This window comes from Cydia pomonella, chromosome 9 (genome assembly GCF_033807575.1).
Source record: "Cydia pomonella isolate Wapato2018A chromosome 9, ilCydPomo1, whole genome shotgun sequence".
Classification (NCBI taxonomy): domain Eukaryota; kingdom Metazoa; phylum Arthropoda; class Insecta; order Lepidoptera; family Tortricidae; genus Cydia; species Cydia pomonella.
Genome location: NC_084711.1, coordinates 20,296,488 through 20,312,499, shown reverse-complemented (window position 1 = coordinate 20,312,499; position 16,012 = coordinate 20,296,488). Strand labels below are relative to the sequence as shown.

The following is a 16,012-nucleotide window of genomic DNA, read 5'->3' as shown; positions in this document are numbered from 1 at the left end:
CTTCAAATTGCATTTTATTCGACGCCTTGAAATCTGAGATGGGAATACAATGTTTTTGGAACAACAAAAGGAATTTTGTGTTGAAAAATTGAGGGTGATAATGTTTAGAATTATTTTTGTATCCGGCTCGAAGGACCGAATTTATTATTCGAAAATGGCGTCAGTTTATCAGGGTTCTCGCGTCTAAAATATTTTTTTTTATACCACGACGGTGGCAAGCAAGCATACGGCCCGCCTGATGGTAAGCAGTCACCGTAGCCTATGGACGCCTGCAACTCCAGAGGTGTTACATGCGCGATGCCGACCCTTTAAAAATCTGCACACTCCTTTTTTGAAGAACCTCATACTGTAGATCCTCGGGAAAACCTCGGCATTATATGTATAAAAAATATTGCTTTTACTTCAATATCCAACTTGTAATGCAATCGAAATAATATGCATTAAGCATGCAGAAATTAAATGGTAATGTAAACTATACCTATTTATTTACTATACATTTTCGATGAATGTCAATGTATGTGCTAAACGATTGCAATACGTTTTATCTCAAATGCTGCTGATGATGGACTTACTAATAAAACGATGGTTATGAAGATGATGACAATGCCGATACCGAAATCGCGCAAAAAAATAGACTCTCCCATAGAAAAAATCAACATCAGATCAGCCTAAATGTATGAAAAGCCATTTTTTTTGCGATTTCGGGGTTAGTCCCATCGTAAAAGTTGCTGACCTATATATTCATCCCGTAAATTATTGCAGATAAATAAAAAAACACCCAATATATTATGTATTACATTAAATACATACCTTTGTTCTGTACAGCGGATTGGAGAAGTCCCAGCCCGGCGCCACAAAAAGATATCCGCATTTTGATATCTTTCTGCTGGCCTGTGAACAAACCAAACAAAATTATAATAACACTTCACAATAGTTTTCAATAAACTAATAAACGGGGAAACACACTCTCTATGAAAAAATGAATATAGCATTGAACATAATCTCGGACCAATGAATTTTTCAAAACTTATTTACGAAATATCATTTGATGTTACCAGTCGCTTTTCGGTGGAGGAAAACATCGTAAGGAAACCGAAGTAATTCCAATAAGGCCTAGTTTCCTCTCTGCGTTGGAAGCTCATATGGCAATCGGTTTCGTAAAAACTAGTAGCCTACGCCAATTCTTGGATTTAGTTATCAAGCGGACCCCAGACTCCCATGAGCCGTGGTAAAAGGCCGGGATAATGCGAGGAAGAAGACTGAACATAGATATCTCTCGCCAACTCGTAACTGCAGACAGGGCTAGTGATAGAAGTCCCAATTAACAAGTTACCCTAACAAATAAACGTCTGTTACCATTTAATGACAGACTCAAACGCCATTCCTTGGACATAAATTAGTCGCAGACAGGCGTAAACTCAGAGGATCGCCAGCTAATTTACGATTATCCCTTACTCGCCGGTGCGGACGAAAAGAGATAGCGATTTTATTACTCGTTAATCGTTCTAAGTCGATCGTACATTTATTAGAGTGGGTTTATTGGCACTTGTGGACTTGGAAGTTTAAGTCGATTTACTAGTAGATATAAATTTAGGAATTCGTTAGTAGAAAATTGGTAGGTAATAAAAGATTTAAACCACCCATAATCAAGTCTGGGATGAGGGAGTATTGATTCGTATCGTCGAAAGGAATAACTGTAAAATAAATCATATCCTAACGAGCGGTTATTAAGTAAATACAACCGGCAATATTTAATCTTAGCTATGTCAAATGGCGTCTAGTCAACTCTATAGCGCAACTGCGCAGCAACGCCATTTTCCATAGCGCCGACTAGACCCTGACGCTAGTGTGTGGTGGCCCTTTGTAACAACTGATATATAACCCCACGTTTATCGTGGTTTTCTATACATAAATCCATTTCAAATTGCAACATTATTGAAGAAAATGACGTCTCTCGAGCCCTGAGCCGCTCACACCGGCGTAGTTTCTGGCCCATCTGGCCCATTGGTTTCAGGAGCCCATCTAATCAGCGGCAAGTCACCGCCTGCTTCAATAACGTGTATATATGTACATTGTTTGTTATGACAGGTGTCCGGACCTCTCAGCAATAGCTCAATCTTTTGACCCGCCAAACTTCAACACCATAACCGCACGCCTCCCAAAAGTCTGGGACCCCATGGTCCAGAGATATGGTAAGAAAATGAAAGAGAAGAATTCATACCTAGAGATAATTAAACTTACAAATACAAATATAGTCATTAATGTATTATAGAACACCCGTATTATCGTGCTTGTTGATTTTTTATCATAGTTGTAAAAGGTTAAGGATATCAGATCAAAGACAAAAAACAATAACTTGAAACGTCTAAGCGGTGTCACGACTTTAAACGTCAAATATCCTTATTATATGTGACATTGCATGATAGGACAAAACACTGGACAACAAAAAACAACCATAATATGTATCGAATTAGCAAAGTTGTTGTAAAAATAAAATTAAAAATAAAATTCTACCAACTGAAACAGATGTCATATCTTATTAAAGAAAAGTGGCTATGCCCTCCGTTGGCCGAGGGTGGAATCGAAGCGGTGTCTTCAGCTTAAGTGGCTAATAAACTGAGTACTAAATAGACCACCCGGCCACCAAACACCAATACCATCAACCGGGGTGAATAGAGATTGCTGGGGTGAATAGGGACAAAGCTTAAAATGTGATTTACCTGACAATTTCTTAATAACTACCCACACAAATTGTATCATAAAAAATCTACTATTATCAATCTAATTATATTTTGTGTGGGTATTTTTAACAAATTGTCAGTTAAATTAAATTTAAAGTTTTGTCCATCCCATCAGCCCATCCCTATTCACCCATGTAGACGGTATTTAATAAAATAATTTAATGTATTCCCTAACCTAACCTTCCATTGTCACTGAAGCGCAAACTCGTTGACATGTGTATCTGCCTGTGCCTGTCCTAACCTACGGGGACCAAATTTGGTCACTCACAGAAATTCAGAAGTCCAAACTAAAGGTTTGCCAACGCGCTATGGAGCGCAGCATTATTGGTATTAAACTAACTGATCGCATAAGAAACACCACGCTGCGCTCTAAAACCAGCATTGCTGACGTAGGCGAGAAAACCGCTAGCCTAAAATGGGACTGGGCCGGTCCGGAGCATGCATTCGGAGAGGTGAGCTAGCTTAGCCACCAAGTGGATGCCGGTACAGGCCGTACAGGGACGTGGACGGGCAGGCCCAAACAGAGATAGCGGGATGATCTGGACAGCTTCTTGAGCAACTGGCCGGAGGAAACACCAAGTCAGAAGTCATGGAAATCAAGGGGAGAGGCCTTTGCCCAGTGGGAGACACAAACAGGCTAATAAAATGTATTCCTTATTTGTAAAGTGTTACCAGTTTATAACTTACACCGCTTAGCTACATAGTGTTGCCAGACCAATAATATAATTTATGTCAACAGCCAACATCGGTAAACCAACATTATGATGACTTATTGCTTTATCAACCCACCCTTTCATATTTATGGCATTCCAAATTAGGCCTACTACCACAGTAGCTTAGCTTGATTACAAAAAAACTAACGATTCATTGACCACATAAATATAGCATTGAATGGACGACTTATAAGATGTATGGGTTTCGATAAGTATAAATACAAACTGTAGTCTGTATTATAAGTATTATAACAGAGGTGTTAACACGATAAATATTAGACCAAGAAATTATGCTGATCAGATACATTTTAAAATGTCATAATATGTAGATAAGGATAAATCTTTATCTACATATTGCCGTCATTCATTATGTAGATATGGCGATATTTTTGTAATTTTTTTTTATATTATTCTAGGTCTAATTTCTTTATTATGATATGAATATCTCGAGATTTTTAATTCATCAGAATAGATTTGTGATTATTTTAAGATAAATGCTTTTATTACATAGTTACACCTTAATTACTTTCCTCGCTACTGTCGATTAATCTGATCCAGCTCACTCCATAGAGCTTACAGTATTTTAACCTTTTAGTTTAAAATATTATCATAAAATGTAACCGTGAATAGAGTATTAAAAAAACCGGACAAGTTCAAGCCGGACTCGCCCACCGAGGGTTCCGTACTAACCTTTTTTTTTAACAAATGTATAGTGTTCAGATTGACCCCCGTACTTGTAGTAGGTATAAGACGATATTACTTGCCAAATTTCATAGTTCTAGGTCAACAGGTATTCCTATCAATTTTCATTCTTTTGAGAGTGTCGAAATTTACGTTTTTTCGGCATAAACGGCCGTTTATTTTTTTATTTCACAGCTTTAAGGGACTGTAGACCTGAGTATAGGTATGGTTTTAATTTTAATTCGATGCCTCCACGCGTTCCCTAGATAAAGAGTCTTGACAGACGGACAGACAGTCGAACGGACGGAAAACAAATTAATGATAAGGGTTCCGTTATTTTCTTTTGAGGTACGGGACCCTAAAAAGGGAAATTACAAGAAAAATCAAAGGGTTGAGGTAGGTTTAATGTATGGTGCCGTGACCAGGATTCCATTGGCCTTTTCAAAAATCGATTCGCAAATCGACACTTGGTTCGAATAATCGGAATCGTTTCCCAACAGGGAGGCGTGGGAACTGGGCGACTTGCACTTTCGTCGATCCCCGATAGCGGCGCGCGCGGAGATTTATCATGCGCGCGCAGGACCAAGGTGAAAGTTTATACTATGCCATATGCTAACTTGTAACTACATATTTATGCTAATGTGTACCATGTGTATCTGAGAAATTGGTGCTCAAGTGCATCTATAGGCTATTTTAAATTTCCTTAGCTCTAAATAAACTTGGAACTTTACACTTTAGCTGGTGCTCAGTATTTTAGGAAGACATATTTTATTAATTACTAGTGGTTCTGTGAGCTGTAGATGTAGACCTTACGTTAAGCTTAGAAAATGTTAAAGTGAAAAATACTTAGTTCCTTGAGTCGTTAACACAGTGAGCTCACAATAGTCTTAAGCGCCATAGACTATATTGGTAAGTCCTTTATTCCAAACTGGATCGACATAAAAAATGTTTATCATAGAATCTGGTCACAAAATTTCACGAGAATCGGTTAAGAAGTGCGATTTGTAGAAGAGAACATCCAGAAATACGAAAGCAAAATGCCCGAGTCAAAACGGAGATTTTCGCTAACGCTTCGGTCACTAAAACCGTACCTACAGATGACGTATTTGAAGGTATAATGTTAAATGATTTTATCAACAACGACATGAACTGCAACAACAGATTTCACTAGTAAGAGGGACCTTTACAATATTTTGATAACAACAAAGATAAATATGAAAACGAAAGTCAATGCAGGAGTCGAATCAAAACTCAAATAAATTCAAAGCCCAACAAAGGACTCGAACAATAGACGAAAACCAACGGAACGACACTTTCTATCAGCGACAATAAGATATGATATGAAATAAAAAGCGATCCGTGTCGATGGAATCACGACTCGATAAAAGCAGTCTAAAAATACGCACTATCGTCCCCATCTAAAGCCATTGTTGAAAGAATGGGTCAAAACTGATAAAATCCAGCCAAGTCAATCGAATTCGCTGTATCTTTTTTTTTAAATCAGCATGAGCCGAGAAATGGCACAACGAAAAGCGTCAAAGCCACAAAAAAGCTCAATCAAGAAAATAGGATTCCAGAGCGTCCATGGAAAAATAAACGGACCGAATTTAGTGCAAACAACAATGCAGTGAATGAAGTCACAGGCGGCCGACAAGTGCCGAAACACCGGGAGGCCCGCTACCGGCACAATTATCGAATCTAGACCACTCTCACTGCGGCAAAAAGAACGAGACGCAAAGAAAGCACCATCAGGTGCGCCCCCATTTCACTTTCCAATGACTTATCTTTAACTCCGCCGCGGTACAAAAAGAACTCTAAGCTTGAATCGGTAAGGTCCAAAGCGTGTCGATGGACGCCCGCTTCGAGTCAGTAAGCATTTCATTATCAAGATTTACGAGAAAACCCTTTAAAACTCGTTAATTGTGCACGGACATTTCACTTTCTAATGATTTTTGTAAAAAAGTGCCGCTAAGAACATTTGGTTTGCAGTTCAGAGACAATAGTTTTTTGTGCGCGTGCGGTTGACAATAAACAAAGCGATTAGGAAGCTTTTTTGTGGTTTTACGGAGACAGGTTCGTTTTGCTTTACACCAAGATGTTACTTGCAACCTGCGTGCATTCCTATGTTTTTAATGTACTTATTTGAAAATATTACATACATAAATTCTAGCTAATAGCAATCGAATATCGGCACAAGCGTTAATCGTATACATTTTTTCCGTCAAATACTTACTCCAGCAATTTACGCAAATACTTTTAGTAAAGTGATAAAATAAAACACTTTCGGAATTCCGCACTTTCGCGTTTTGTGATCACGACCCCATAAATTTACGGACCAGCTACAATTTGAACATTTAAAACGCCAATTTCCTACGTGCCAAGCGAAAACAGATATGTATTATGTAAATTCTTCAAAGACAAATTGGACCTAACTTTGCTCGCTTATATATCGTCTTATATAGTAAGTATCATTTATTTTTCGATTGTCTCGTTAAATGGATTTACTATCTTTCTTTCTTCAACTCGCTAAGTATCATGCTCTCGATCACTATCGCGTAGATCACTCATCATGCGCTCGCGCGCTCGTAATGATAGCCCATTTAGCGGAATCTGATCCGATTGAGATGTCTATGCCGTTTTTGTTCACCTTTAGCTTAATTTTGAGACGTTACATTTTATCGGCTTCAGAATGGGCGCCATATTTGGCTCGGCACACATTGAGAGAATTTCTATGGTCGTCGAAGACAGGTTAGTTTTTGTATTAAGTTTAGTTATTGTTATTGAAACGATACATGGTTCGCGAAAGTAATCAAGTAGGACAGTAAAGGAGCAATGTATGTCAAGTGAAGAGTTCTATAAATATTTGTTATATTTGAACTAGATAAACCACGCATCTGTAAAACGAGATATATTTGGATTTACATACTTTTAGCATATAATACATCTATCCACACAAAAGAATGCTGTATCAAAGTATGGTAGCGAAATAAACATGGTAATATCTTACCTTCAATTGACTCAAGAATTGTTTAAACCAAGTGTAATATTGAAAAATACCCCTGACAATATGAATCTTTAAAACAATCTAACAATGTGTAGTATTTCAAATTTGCAAACAAGGTATCAGATTTGATGTAAATTATATCATTAGCAAACGCAGGATATTGGCAATACAGCTGTCGGCTCGTGTGTCTAGGTGACAATTTGACAACACGAGGTCAGATGTCAGAGCTGCTGATACAGAAATCTGACCACGCGCGACTGATCAATGACGTTAATAATTACGGAGGTGTAATGTTAAAAATACAGTAGTATAGGACTAAGTAAACATGTTGTTAATAAAATCACACCCAATATTTGTTTAAACAAGACAGAGGAACTCATTGGTTATTAGGTTCTAGTTACACATACTAATAATAATAATTACGATTGTAGATCTTAACCCGTTCATTACAACACCTAGGGATCTGTCCCATAAGTTTTGTTTTGTTTATCTGTATTGTATATTGACAATACTCACGAGAATTGTATCCACTTTTTGTTGACACACAAGCGTAGGAAGATACACAAATAGTGTGCTTAATTATAGGATGTTATACGTTAATAATTGTTTTAGCAACCTATTCACTACACTATTTTACCTTCTCTTCAAATAACTCTTTACTTTTCACTTTTATTTATATCTCTTTTTTTTTTCTCTTCAATAACTTTAACACAATCACATACTTATGTCACAAAGTACTTGTCTTTTGGCGCCGTACAATTGACCTACCTACTCTTTATTTTCTAAGTATTAATTTAAAATTTAAATTTGTTTTATTATTAATTCTAACAGTTGCTAATTCAGTCTTAAACTTCATATCCGCCAAATAAACGTGTAGTTAAAGCAATAAATATGAGTTTCTCAATTCGCGTGGCAATTACTGAGTTTGGGCAGAGCTATTCCATTAGCTTCGAAAGCTGGCATCAAATCAGACCACCTCAGCGTTCTACAAGTTGAATGTTTGCTGTTTTTGCTGACGACGGATGTGTCATTGTTGCGGCTGAGACTTACTTACTACTAAAAGAAAAACTGCAAATGGTCATGGATCAAATATCGTCTTGGTTTTCAGCGAATGGCATGGTGCTCAATGTTGATAAAACCAACATTATACACTTTGGCCTACGGTGCCTAAGTGATCAACCACTGAATAAATTAAACATCACATGCAATGGCCAACCTGTACCTCAAGTCGACCAGGTTAAATATTTGGGACTAACAATCGATGCCGGCTTAAAATGGGCACCTCATATAGACGCGCTGTGTCTACGGTTATCGGCAGCTTGCTTCGCCCTTAGCAGACTATGCCCATGTCTGGATTTAGCTAACGTAAAAAAAGCCTACTATGGCTACTTTAACTCAATACTAACTTATGGTATTGACCTGTGGGGTTGGGCTGCGGAACGTGAAAGAGTCTTTAAACTGCAAAAAAAAAGCAGTGCACATCATCGCTGGTGTAAGTTGGGATCATCCTGCAAAAGACTTGTTCAAAGAACACAATATATTAACTGTACCCAGTCTTTACATCTTGGAACTGGCTAAGTATGTTAGGTGTCACATTAACCACTTCCATACCAACGCTGATGCGCACGGCTCCATCACGCGACGGCGGCATGACCTGAGCTTGCCACACACACGACTGGCTAAAAGTAAAAAATGTCTTGCCTTCATTGGCCCGAAAGTTTATAATAAGATCCCTACGGCAATTAAGCAGGCCCCGAGTTACGCTTCATTTGTACGACAAATGAAAACAAAGCTAGTTAAAGACGCTTTGTACACCATCGTCGAATTTTTCTTGTAACTGTAAATGTATAAACAATAATTGGAAATGCAGCATAAATTATAACCTGGAAAAGTAAATAAGCCTATGCTCAGGGCCGGATCCGGAACGCCCTAATTGCGGCAAAATTATTAAATCTATTAGATACATGTAACCTGTAAATATATAGTGACGTATAAGATGTAAATTTTATGAATAAAAAATTGAATTGAATTGAATTGAATTGAATGCTAAAGGAGCTCGAAATCTACGCAATCTACTCTCAAAAGTTTTTGCATCATTGAAGCGTCAGCCATCTGACCTCTCAACTCAAGAATTTAAATTAGGCCTTATTTATGGGATTAGTCTGCTAGAATAACAACGCTCAAGTGCTCTCACCGATTGCAGCCCAGAGCGCCCAGCAAGACCAATCGTTTGCGCTACGATAACGAAACGCTATCTATCTGTCTCTCTATGACACTAATAAAGAAGAGTGATAGAGAGACCGAAAACGTTTCGTTATCGTAACGTAAACACATTGCTTAACTTTAAACCTGCGCTTGGTAAGCGAAGATAATACAGCAAGATCAAAGACGCCGACTTTCGTCGCTTATGTATCATTTAAAATGTTAATAACTTTAGCTGATATAGGTGCAGTGAGTTTAAAAAGCTGAACAAATTAGAGGACTATGGTATGGTTTTCATTCATAATGCATCCATGCAATTGTGCATCTCACTGTACATTGTACCACCTATAATTGAACATATTGCTAAGGCATCGTCCTAAATAAAATAGCTAACGAGGAAACGGACGGAACACTATTACTAAATGTAACTATTACTTGGAAGATGTCCGTTGTTGTCCAGTGAAACAACGGACCGTGTTTCGCGACTACGTCCAGTCTTTTTTATGCATTACGCCTATAGCCTTATGCCATGTGAAAAGTACGCACATACGAGTATACAAGATGATTTCGGGATCGTGGAGCACGAGAACAAGACATCATACAGAATTCAAAGATGAGAAGACATACTTGATATAATGTTCATTGCTTCTAATAGAATACCAAGTAAACGATCATACGTCAATCCGTCACACATTCTATAACCGACAAGCCAATAAGTTTTCTCCTTAAGCGAAATACGTTTTCCACCGTGGAAAACCACTTTCCATGCTTCACAATTGTTGGGAACCAGCTACCATACTTTCGCCTTTTCTAACTGGAGTTTGTTAAGCTATTATGGACTTTATGTAGTTGGAATAAGGATAGGAAAATTGACAGTTTATTGACAATTGGTTGTGGTCGTCGGTTGAGTGTCTATTGTTTTTGCAAAAGAGGTCAATGACGTGTTGGGTGTGGATGTAGGTAGTTAGTACGCTAGTTTACTAGCGATGGGAGTTCCGAAGTTATGTTATGTGTCATTTTAGCTCGTGAAGTAGGTATATATAACTCAAAGTGGCCTATTGACCCTGTTCTGCCTGTTTTATGTACTTAGGTAACTTATTAGAAATATAGTTTTTATTTAGTATAAAGAAGTGTTTCTATTAGTATAAAGAAAACTGTTTAGAATCTAAACTTCAGATGGTGGTTAATGACGAATGAATAGCTAGGACATGTAAGACTTTAGAATCGCGTTTTTAGGGTTCCGTACTCAAAAAGTAAAACGGGACCCTATTACTAAAACTCCGCTGTCCGTCCTTCCGTCCGTCTGTTACCTGGCTGTATCTCATGATCTGTGATAGCTAGACAGTTGAAATTTTCACAGATGACGTATTTCTGTAGCCGCTATAACAACAAATACTAAATAGTACGGAACCCTCGTCGGGCGAGTCCGACTCGCACTAGTCCGGTTTTTTTTCGTATCTGTTTTGCGGCGTATATCACCTATATAGGGAGACTCAATTCGAAATCATCATTATGCAGTGTAGAATGACCAAATTGAAAAATAAATTTGTAAACTATGCTTTGAATAACACTATGCCATTTAAAATATAAAACCAATTCAACGATTAAACACGTGACATTACAATCTACAACCGCGTGAGCTCGCACCTGCGCGTAACCGCAAAAACTGCGCGCGCGCAGCCATCAAACATTTCGGCGATTGAGCAATCGCGGGGACATCCGACGTATGCTGGGTGGCCAGGGCTGACACATGCCAGAAAACCAATACTATGTAAAGGTGCTTTGGGCCAACTTCAAAAGCGGTGTAATTTTGACAAAAAAAAAACTTGAAGTTCTTTGTACTGTTGCAACAGTAATCAAGATGCCTTGATAAGTGTAAGGCCTGGGCTATAACCGCGAAAATCGAAGTTCGTCAATTGAGGGCCTTTTTATCATTCTAATTACGTCTCAGTAAGAGTAAAACAGAAAGATTCCCGCAATTTCCTATTTTTGGTTTTCACGGTAGGCCTCCAGAGTGGACGCTCGAAGCGGAGCGATCGGCAGGGCGTGCAGCGTGGCGTCGGGCTCACAAGCGATTTAAGCAGCATGCACTAAGGTCGTTCCTATACGTTTGCATTTGTTTAACACGCACGCCGCACGCTCAGTCCCGCTGCACGCCGGACTTCAGCGTTCACTCAGGCCCAACACTAGCGTTGCAGTAGCGGGACTTAGACAACGCAAAGTGTGATGTGTTTCTAGTTTAGTAGACAATAGCGATTGTCAAAATTACCCCGTTTTCGAAGTTGTCCCAATTCACTTAATATTTATTTATGTAAAATTAATGGCCTAATCAGCAGATTGAATGCCTCCATTCAGTAATCAGTACTTTATTAAGTAAATTTTCTGTATATTTTTAACTAAAGTATTTCTGTACAACTGCCAACTGTAGGCCACCCAAAGAAGCAGTGTGTCATTATTATACTGCTATTAATTTTGTAACATACTCGTAGCAATATCATAATGACGTTAGATCGTGTCATTCACGAAGACGCGGGCCTTGACTAGTATTGTCACGTTATTAAAGGTTAGATCTGTCAAATCTGCGCGTCATCGTGGATGACACGAACTATACAACTAAAAATAAATGGAACTTGGAAATGTTTTCGTGATTTTTTCTATCGAACCAACTTTAAACCTTTTAAGGTTTTGTTTGGAGTCTGCCCATGTGAATACAATCTAGTTTCCGTGTAATTATTTAATGGTATTTGCCCTTAATTAAAACATGTAAAACTCGATATAAAATTACAATTTTGCCCCCTCTTAAGCGACCTTTTATAAACTCGGTCTAACCTGCAAATATTAGCCTATTATGTGTATTACACAAAGTGACAACCCTGACGGAGATGCGCAGGAGTACCTGATTGGCTGTTCGACTTCTGAATGGGTTAATTTGTCTCACTTGCAGCAAATTGGAACGAAATGCAAATAATGCGAATGATATTGTGGTACCGTTCACGATTCACGTAATTTGATATGCTTTATGATATTTGATCGTATTTCGTTATGACCTGATGTAATGTACTCGATACGAGTACGTATATTTTTTTAAATATAGTCAAGAAATAGTATTAGTTCATATTATACGCAGATTTTTGACTCGTTTATATTATTACTTACTATTCGAGAATTTGTTAATTACTCCTTAAACAAATATCATACATGTCTAGTTAATTAATGGAAGTGTCCAATCGTCATCATTATTTATTATAATTAAGTATAGGTTTTAACTAATATAGGATTAAGGGAATGTACCGTACACTAGGGACATGGTCTGAAATAAAAATATGAATTAAATTGAATTAAGGCGAAGGGTAGGGCAAGCTCTTTCCATACAAACTTTGTGCGCGTTTTTCTTCCTTTGTGTTTACGCTACAGTTATTATTTTTGGTAAATATGCTTATTTTTCTGTTAGCTTTTTTTTTAATAAAATAAAATTTCTACATCAAGTTCTGCGTATATTCAATATATAAAAGCAAAAAATGAATTAAATGCTATAGTGCCAAAACTAACGAATAAAACTTGCACAAGGTCTGTATGGAGAATGCCTTGCCCTACCCTGCGCCTTAAGAAGCCTGCCTCTATCACTAATCAATTGTTTATCTTTTTACTGAGGTGTGCCAATAAAGAATATTCTATCTATCTATCTAAGAATTACTCAATTTAATTAACCTTTCATATGGTGTTTAGTGATAATAAAATCGTGCGTTCTAACCTAGGTTGTGCATAGAGTAGAAAAATAGCATTCACAAAAATGCAAAAAAGAACTAAAAATTCGGCCAGGATCCTTATCATACACAGAGAAGAGGTTAATTACTTAATATTACTAGTATTTGCTCACAGATTCCTTCTTTATACATTTTTCACAAAACCATGTTCAATTGATTCCATTTCTCAAGTAATTCGTGCGATCATTTGAATTCAACTGAACTCATTAACAATAAGATAATAATGTTCCATTATAATTACTTCAACAACGTAATTTTAAGTACAACGTATAAAACATACAAGGACCACAAGGTTATGTAGACCTTCCAGGGACCTTTGAGCACGCCGCCCCTATAATCAGAGGTTCATCACAATTTCTCACACTAAATCTCAACAAGATTGTATCTCGGAATTATAGGCGGGATAAATATTGTTGGAGTTCCTTGGACTTTTTTTAGAATGCATCCACATTAAGTCGCTCGAGAAGTTTTACGAGAAGTAAAAGTAAATATTGACGAGGAAGAGAATGCGGTGAAGAAGAGAAAAAGAGGCAAAGGCGGGTTGGCATTGGCAAGAGCATGCTACAGTCCAAAAAAAGGAGGATGTGTCCAAGCTTCTGGAAGATGTGCCCAAGCTTGTGTGGTTGAAATTACGAAAACATTCGATGTATAAAAGGAAGTTCCCAATCAAAAAATCATCACAATTATACAGAACCCAATACCAAAGTTAAATTATTTAAATTGGTGGAGTAGTTATGACTATTATTGCTCTAAATAGCCAGAGCGAGCTATTTTAATGTGCGCCCTTTTTGTACGGACATTTTTTCTGTCACAGGCTAAGGGGCTGTGCAATGGTGCCGGCGTTTTTACTTTTAATTGCGGGTTATAATTTTTAATCATTTCGAGATTGTGACAAGCGTGTGTTATGCAGTTAATTGTTGCAACTGACGTGACTTGTGTGTGCAGTTTTGATAATGCAAGGAATAGTTGCATTTATTACAATCTCGAGCAAACGTTACTTTCTAACACCGATATGTCGATAATATGTCCACCATACGTCCGCTGATGGAATTGATGTCAAAAAGTAAAATAACGTTAGTTAGCAAAACGCCTTATAGAGGCTTCGGGTGACCAGAGGGCTGGCCTGTACTTCGCCCAGCGGATAAGCATTGCTATCCAGATGGGCAATGCAGCCAGCCTTCTGGGCACCCTGCCAAGCGGTCTCGATCTGGGATTTTTTATTTATTTATAAGTTTTTAATTGTTTTTCCACCCATTTGTGTTTATTATAGAAGAGGAATAAATAACGTTTTAATTCGGGCATTTTGCTTTATGTCCGGATTTTGTCCTCTGCAGGTCGCAATTCTCAACCGATTCTCGGGAAATTTTGTGACCAGATAATTTTGATTTTCATGGCGCTTGAGACCATCGTGAGTTCACGGCGATAACGACTCGACGAACTTGTCATTTTTCACTTTTTAATTTTCTAAGCTTAACGCGAGGTCTACTCATACAGCTCACAGACCCACTACTAATAAGTATTGTACTAGTATTATATAATGTATATTACACTTCACATAGAAGTGGGTAATATCGCCAGCAAACCAATTTTGTCAGCAAAAAGGTGATGTATTAGGTGGCAAAGAGAAATTTCTAATAAAAGCTTCTACAGACCATGCAATAAATGGCATACTGTTTTAGATAATTCTGGTCTCGTTAGCAGCAAAGCAACGAATCAATCGACCCTGGAATCTATTGTAAATCGCATGCGATTTATCGGTGACGTTTGGAGAGGCCATAATGAAGACGCGATGGGACTCCACAGATTTCTCAATTTTCGTGTTATTTTTTCTGTCTTCAATGGCAGAATGTTCAACCGTCACTGCCCTTATAATAGTAAATAGTTAAAACGACTTCCCTCGTTACGCAAGTTTGTTAATCCGTAGAAAGCGTAAATTACACAACTCTTTACGAGCACGGTCATAAAACTAGAAATATTATATTCGTCTAACTTTACTTTCGTCGCAACGAATCGGTTTAAGCGGTGTGACGTCATCGGCAGTTACAACAGTAACTTTATGCTTTCTAGTTACTTTCAAGAAATCAATGTTCGATTTTCAAATTTATTAACCGATATTTTCGGCATATTCAACCGACTTTACTTATCCATCTCGAAAGGTGTTTAGAAGTTATGAATGTATCGTGCATCGAAAGTAGGTTTTATAATTTATATATTTAGATACTTCATACACTAATCTAATGGCGTTATTCATGGCGTTATTAAATGTAACAAGCCGTTGATAATACTTTTTCCCTTTCCGTCATGTTGACGAGACAATGATTTTCACGATTCACGATATGCCTAGGAATTTCATAATCTGCCTGATCTTGAAACATTAAAACAACTACTCACCAGACCCCCAAATCCAATACAAGAAAAAGCCTTAAACGACTTGACTTATCTCTACTTACAGTTTATTTAGAGCGAACATTAATCACCGCAAACTAGATTCATGTCACATGACTCAGGTTTACTGTATTCGGTATTGAGCTTGAATATATTACTGTCACTCTCACTCTTCCGTTCAAAAACACGTATGTAACAAGGACACAATATTCTAATTTTAAAAATAGACAACCAGTTTTTACGCTGATAATCATATTCAGATTGAGATTAACGAATTCTAATTTCGAACGCTTCTTTCAAATCGAGGCTGCAAATTGACCGTTAAAAAATTCAATAATGGGTAATATTAGTGGCCAGTGTTAAAAAACACCGTAAAATCGATTTTAGTACGAGGTCACGCTTTTTACGACGTATCCCGACTGTTTATTTATTGTTGACCAATATTTATGACGGCCACTAAACAGTTTACACTTTAAGCCAGTAAATCATCTTAACTGGCCACTTATAAAAATTTAAAGCCGA

The 16,012-nt window shown here is 37.6% G+C and overlaps 1 protein-coding gene across 5 annotated transcripts in view; it reads right to left on the bottom strand.

Annotated features, from left to right (window-relative positions):
• Positions 1-16,012, bottom strand: part of LOC133521646 (protein outspread) — a 427,057-nt gene that overhangs the window by 273,930 nt on the left and 137,115 nt on the right. For all 5 annotated transcript variants that reach the window (XM_061856728.1, XM_061856732.1, XM_061856729.1 and 2 more), the window contains exon 2: positions 811-891. In XM_061856728.1, coding sequence (XP_061712712.1) covers positions 811-891 — 81 coding nt within the window. The remainder of the gene's footprint in view (positions 1-810; positions 892-16,012) is intronic.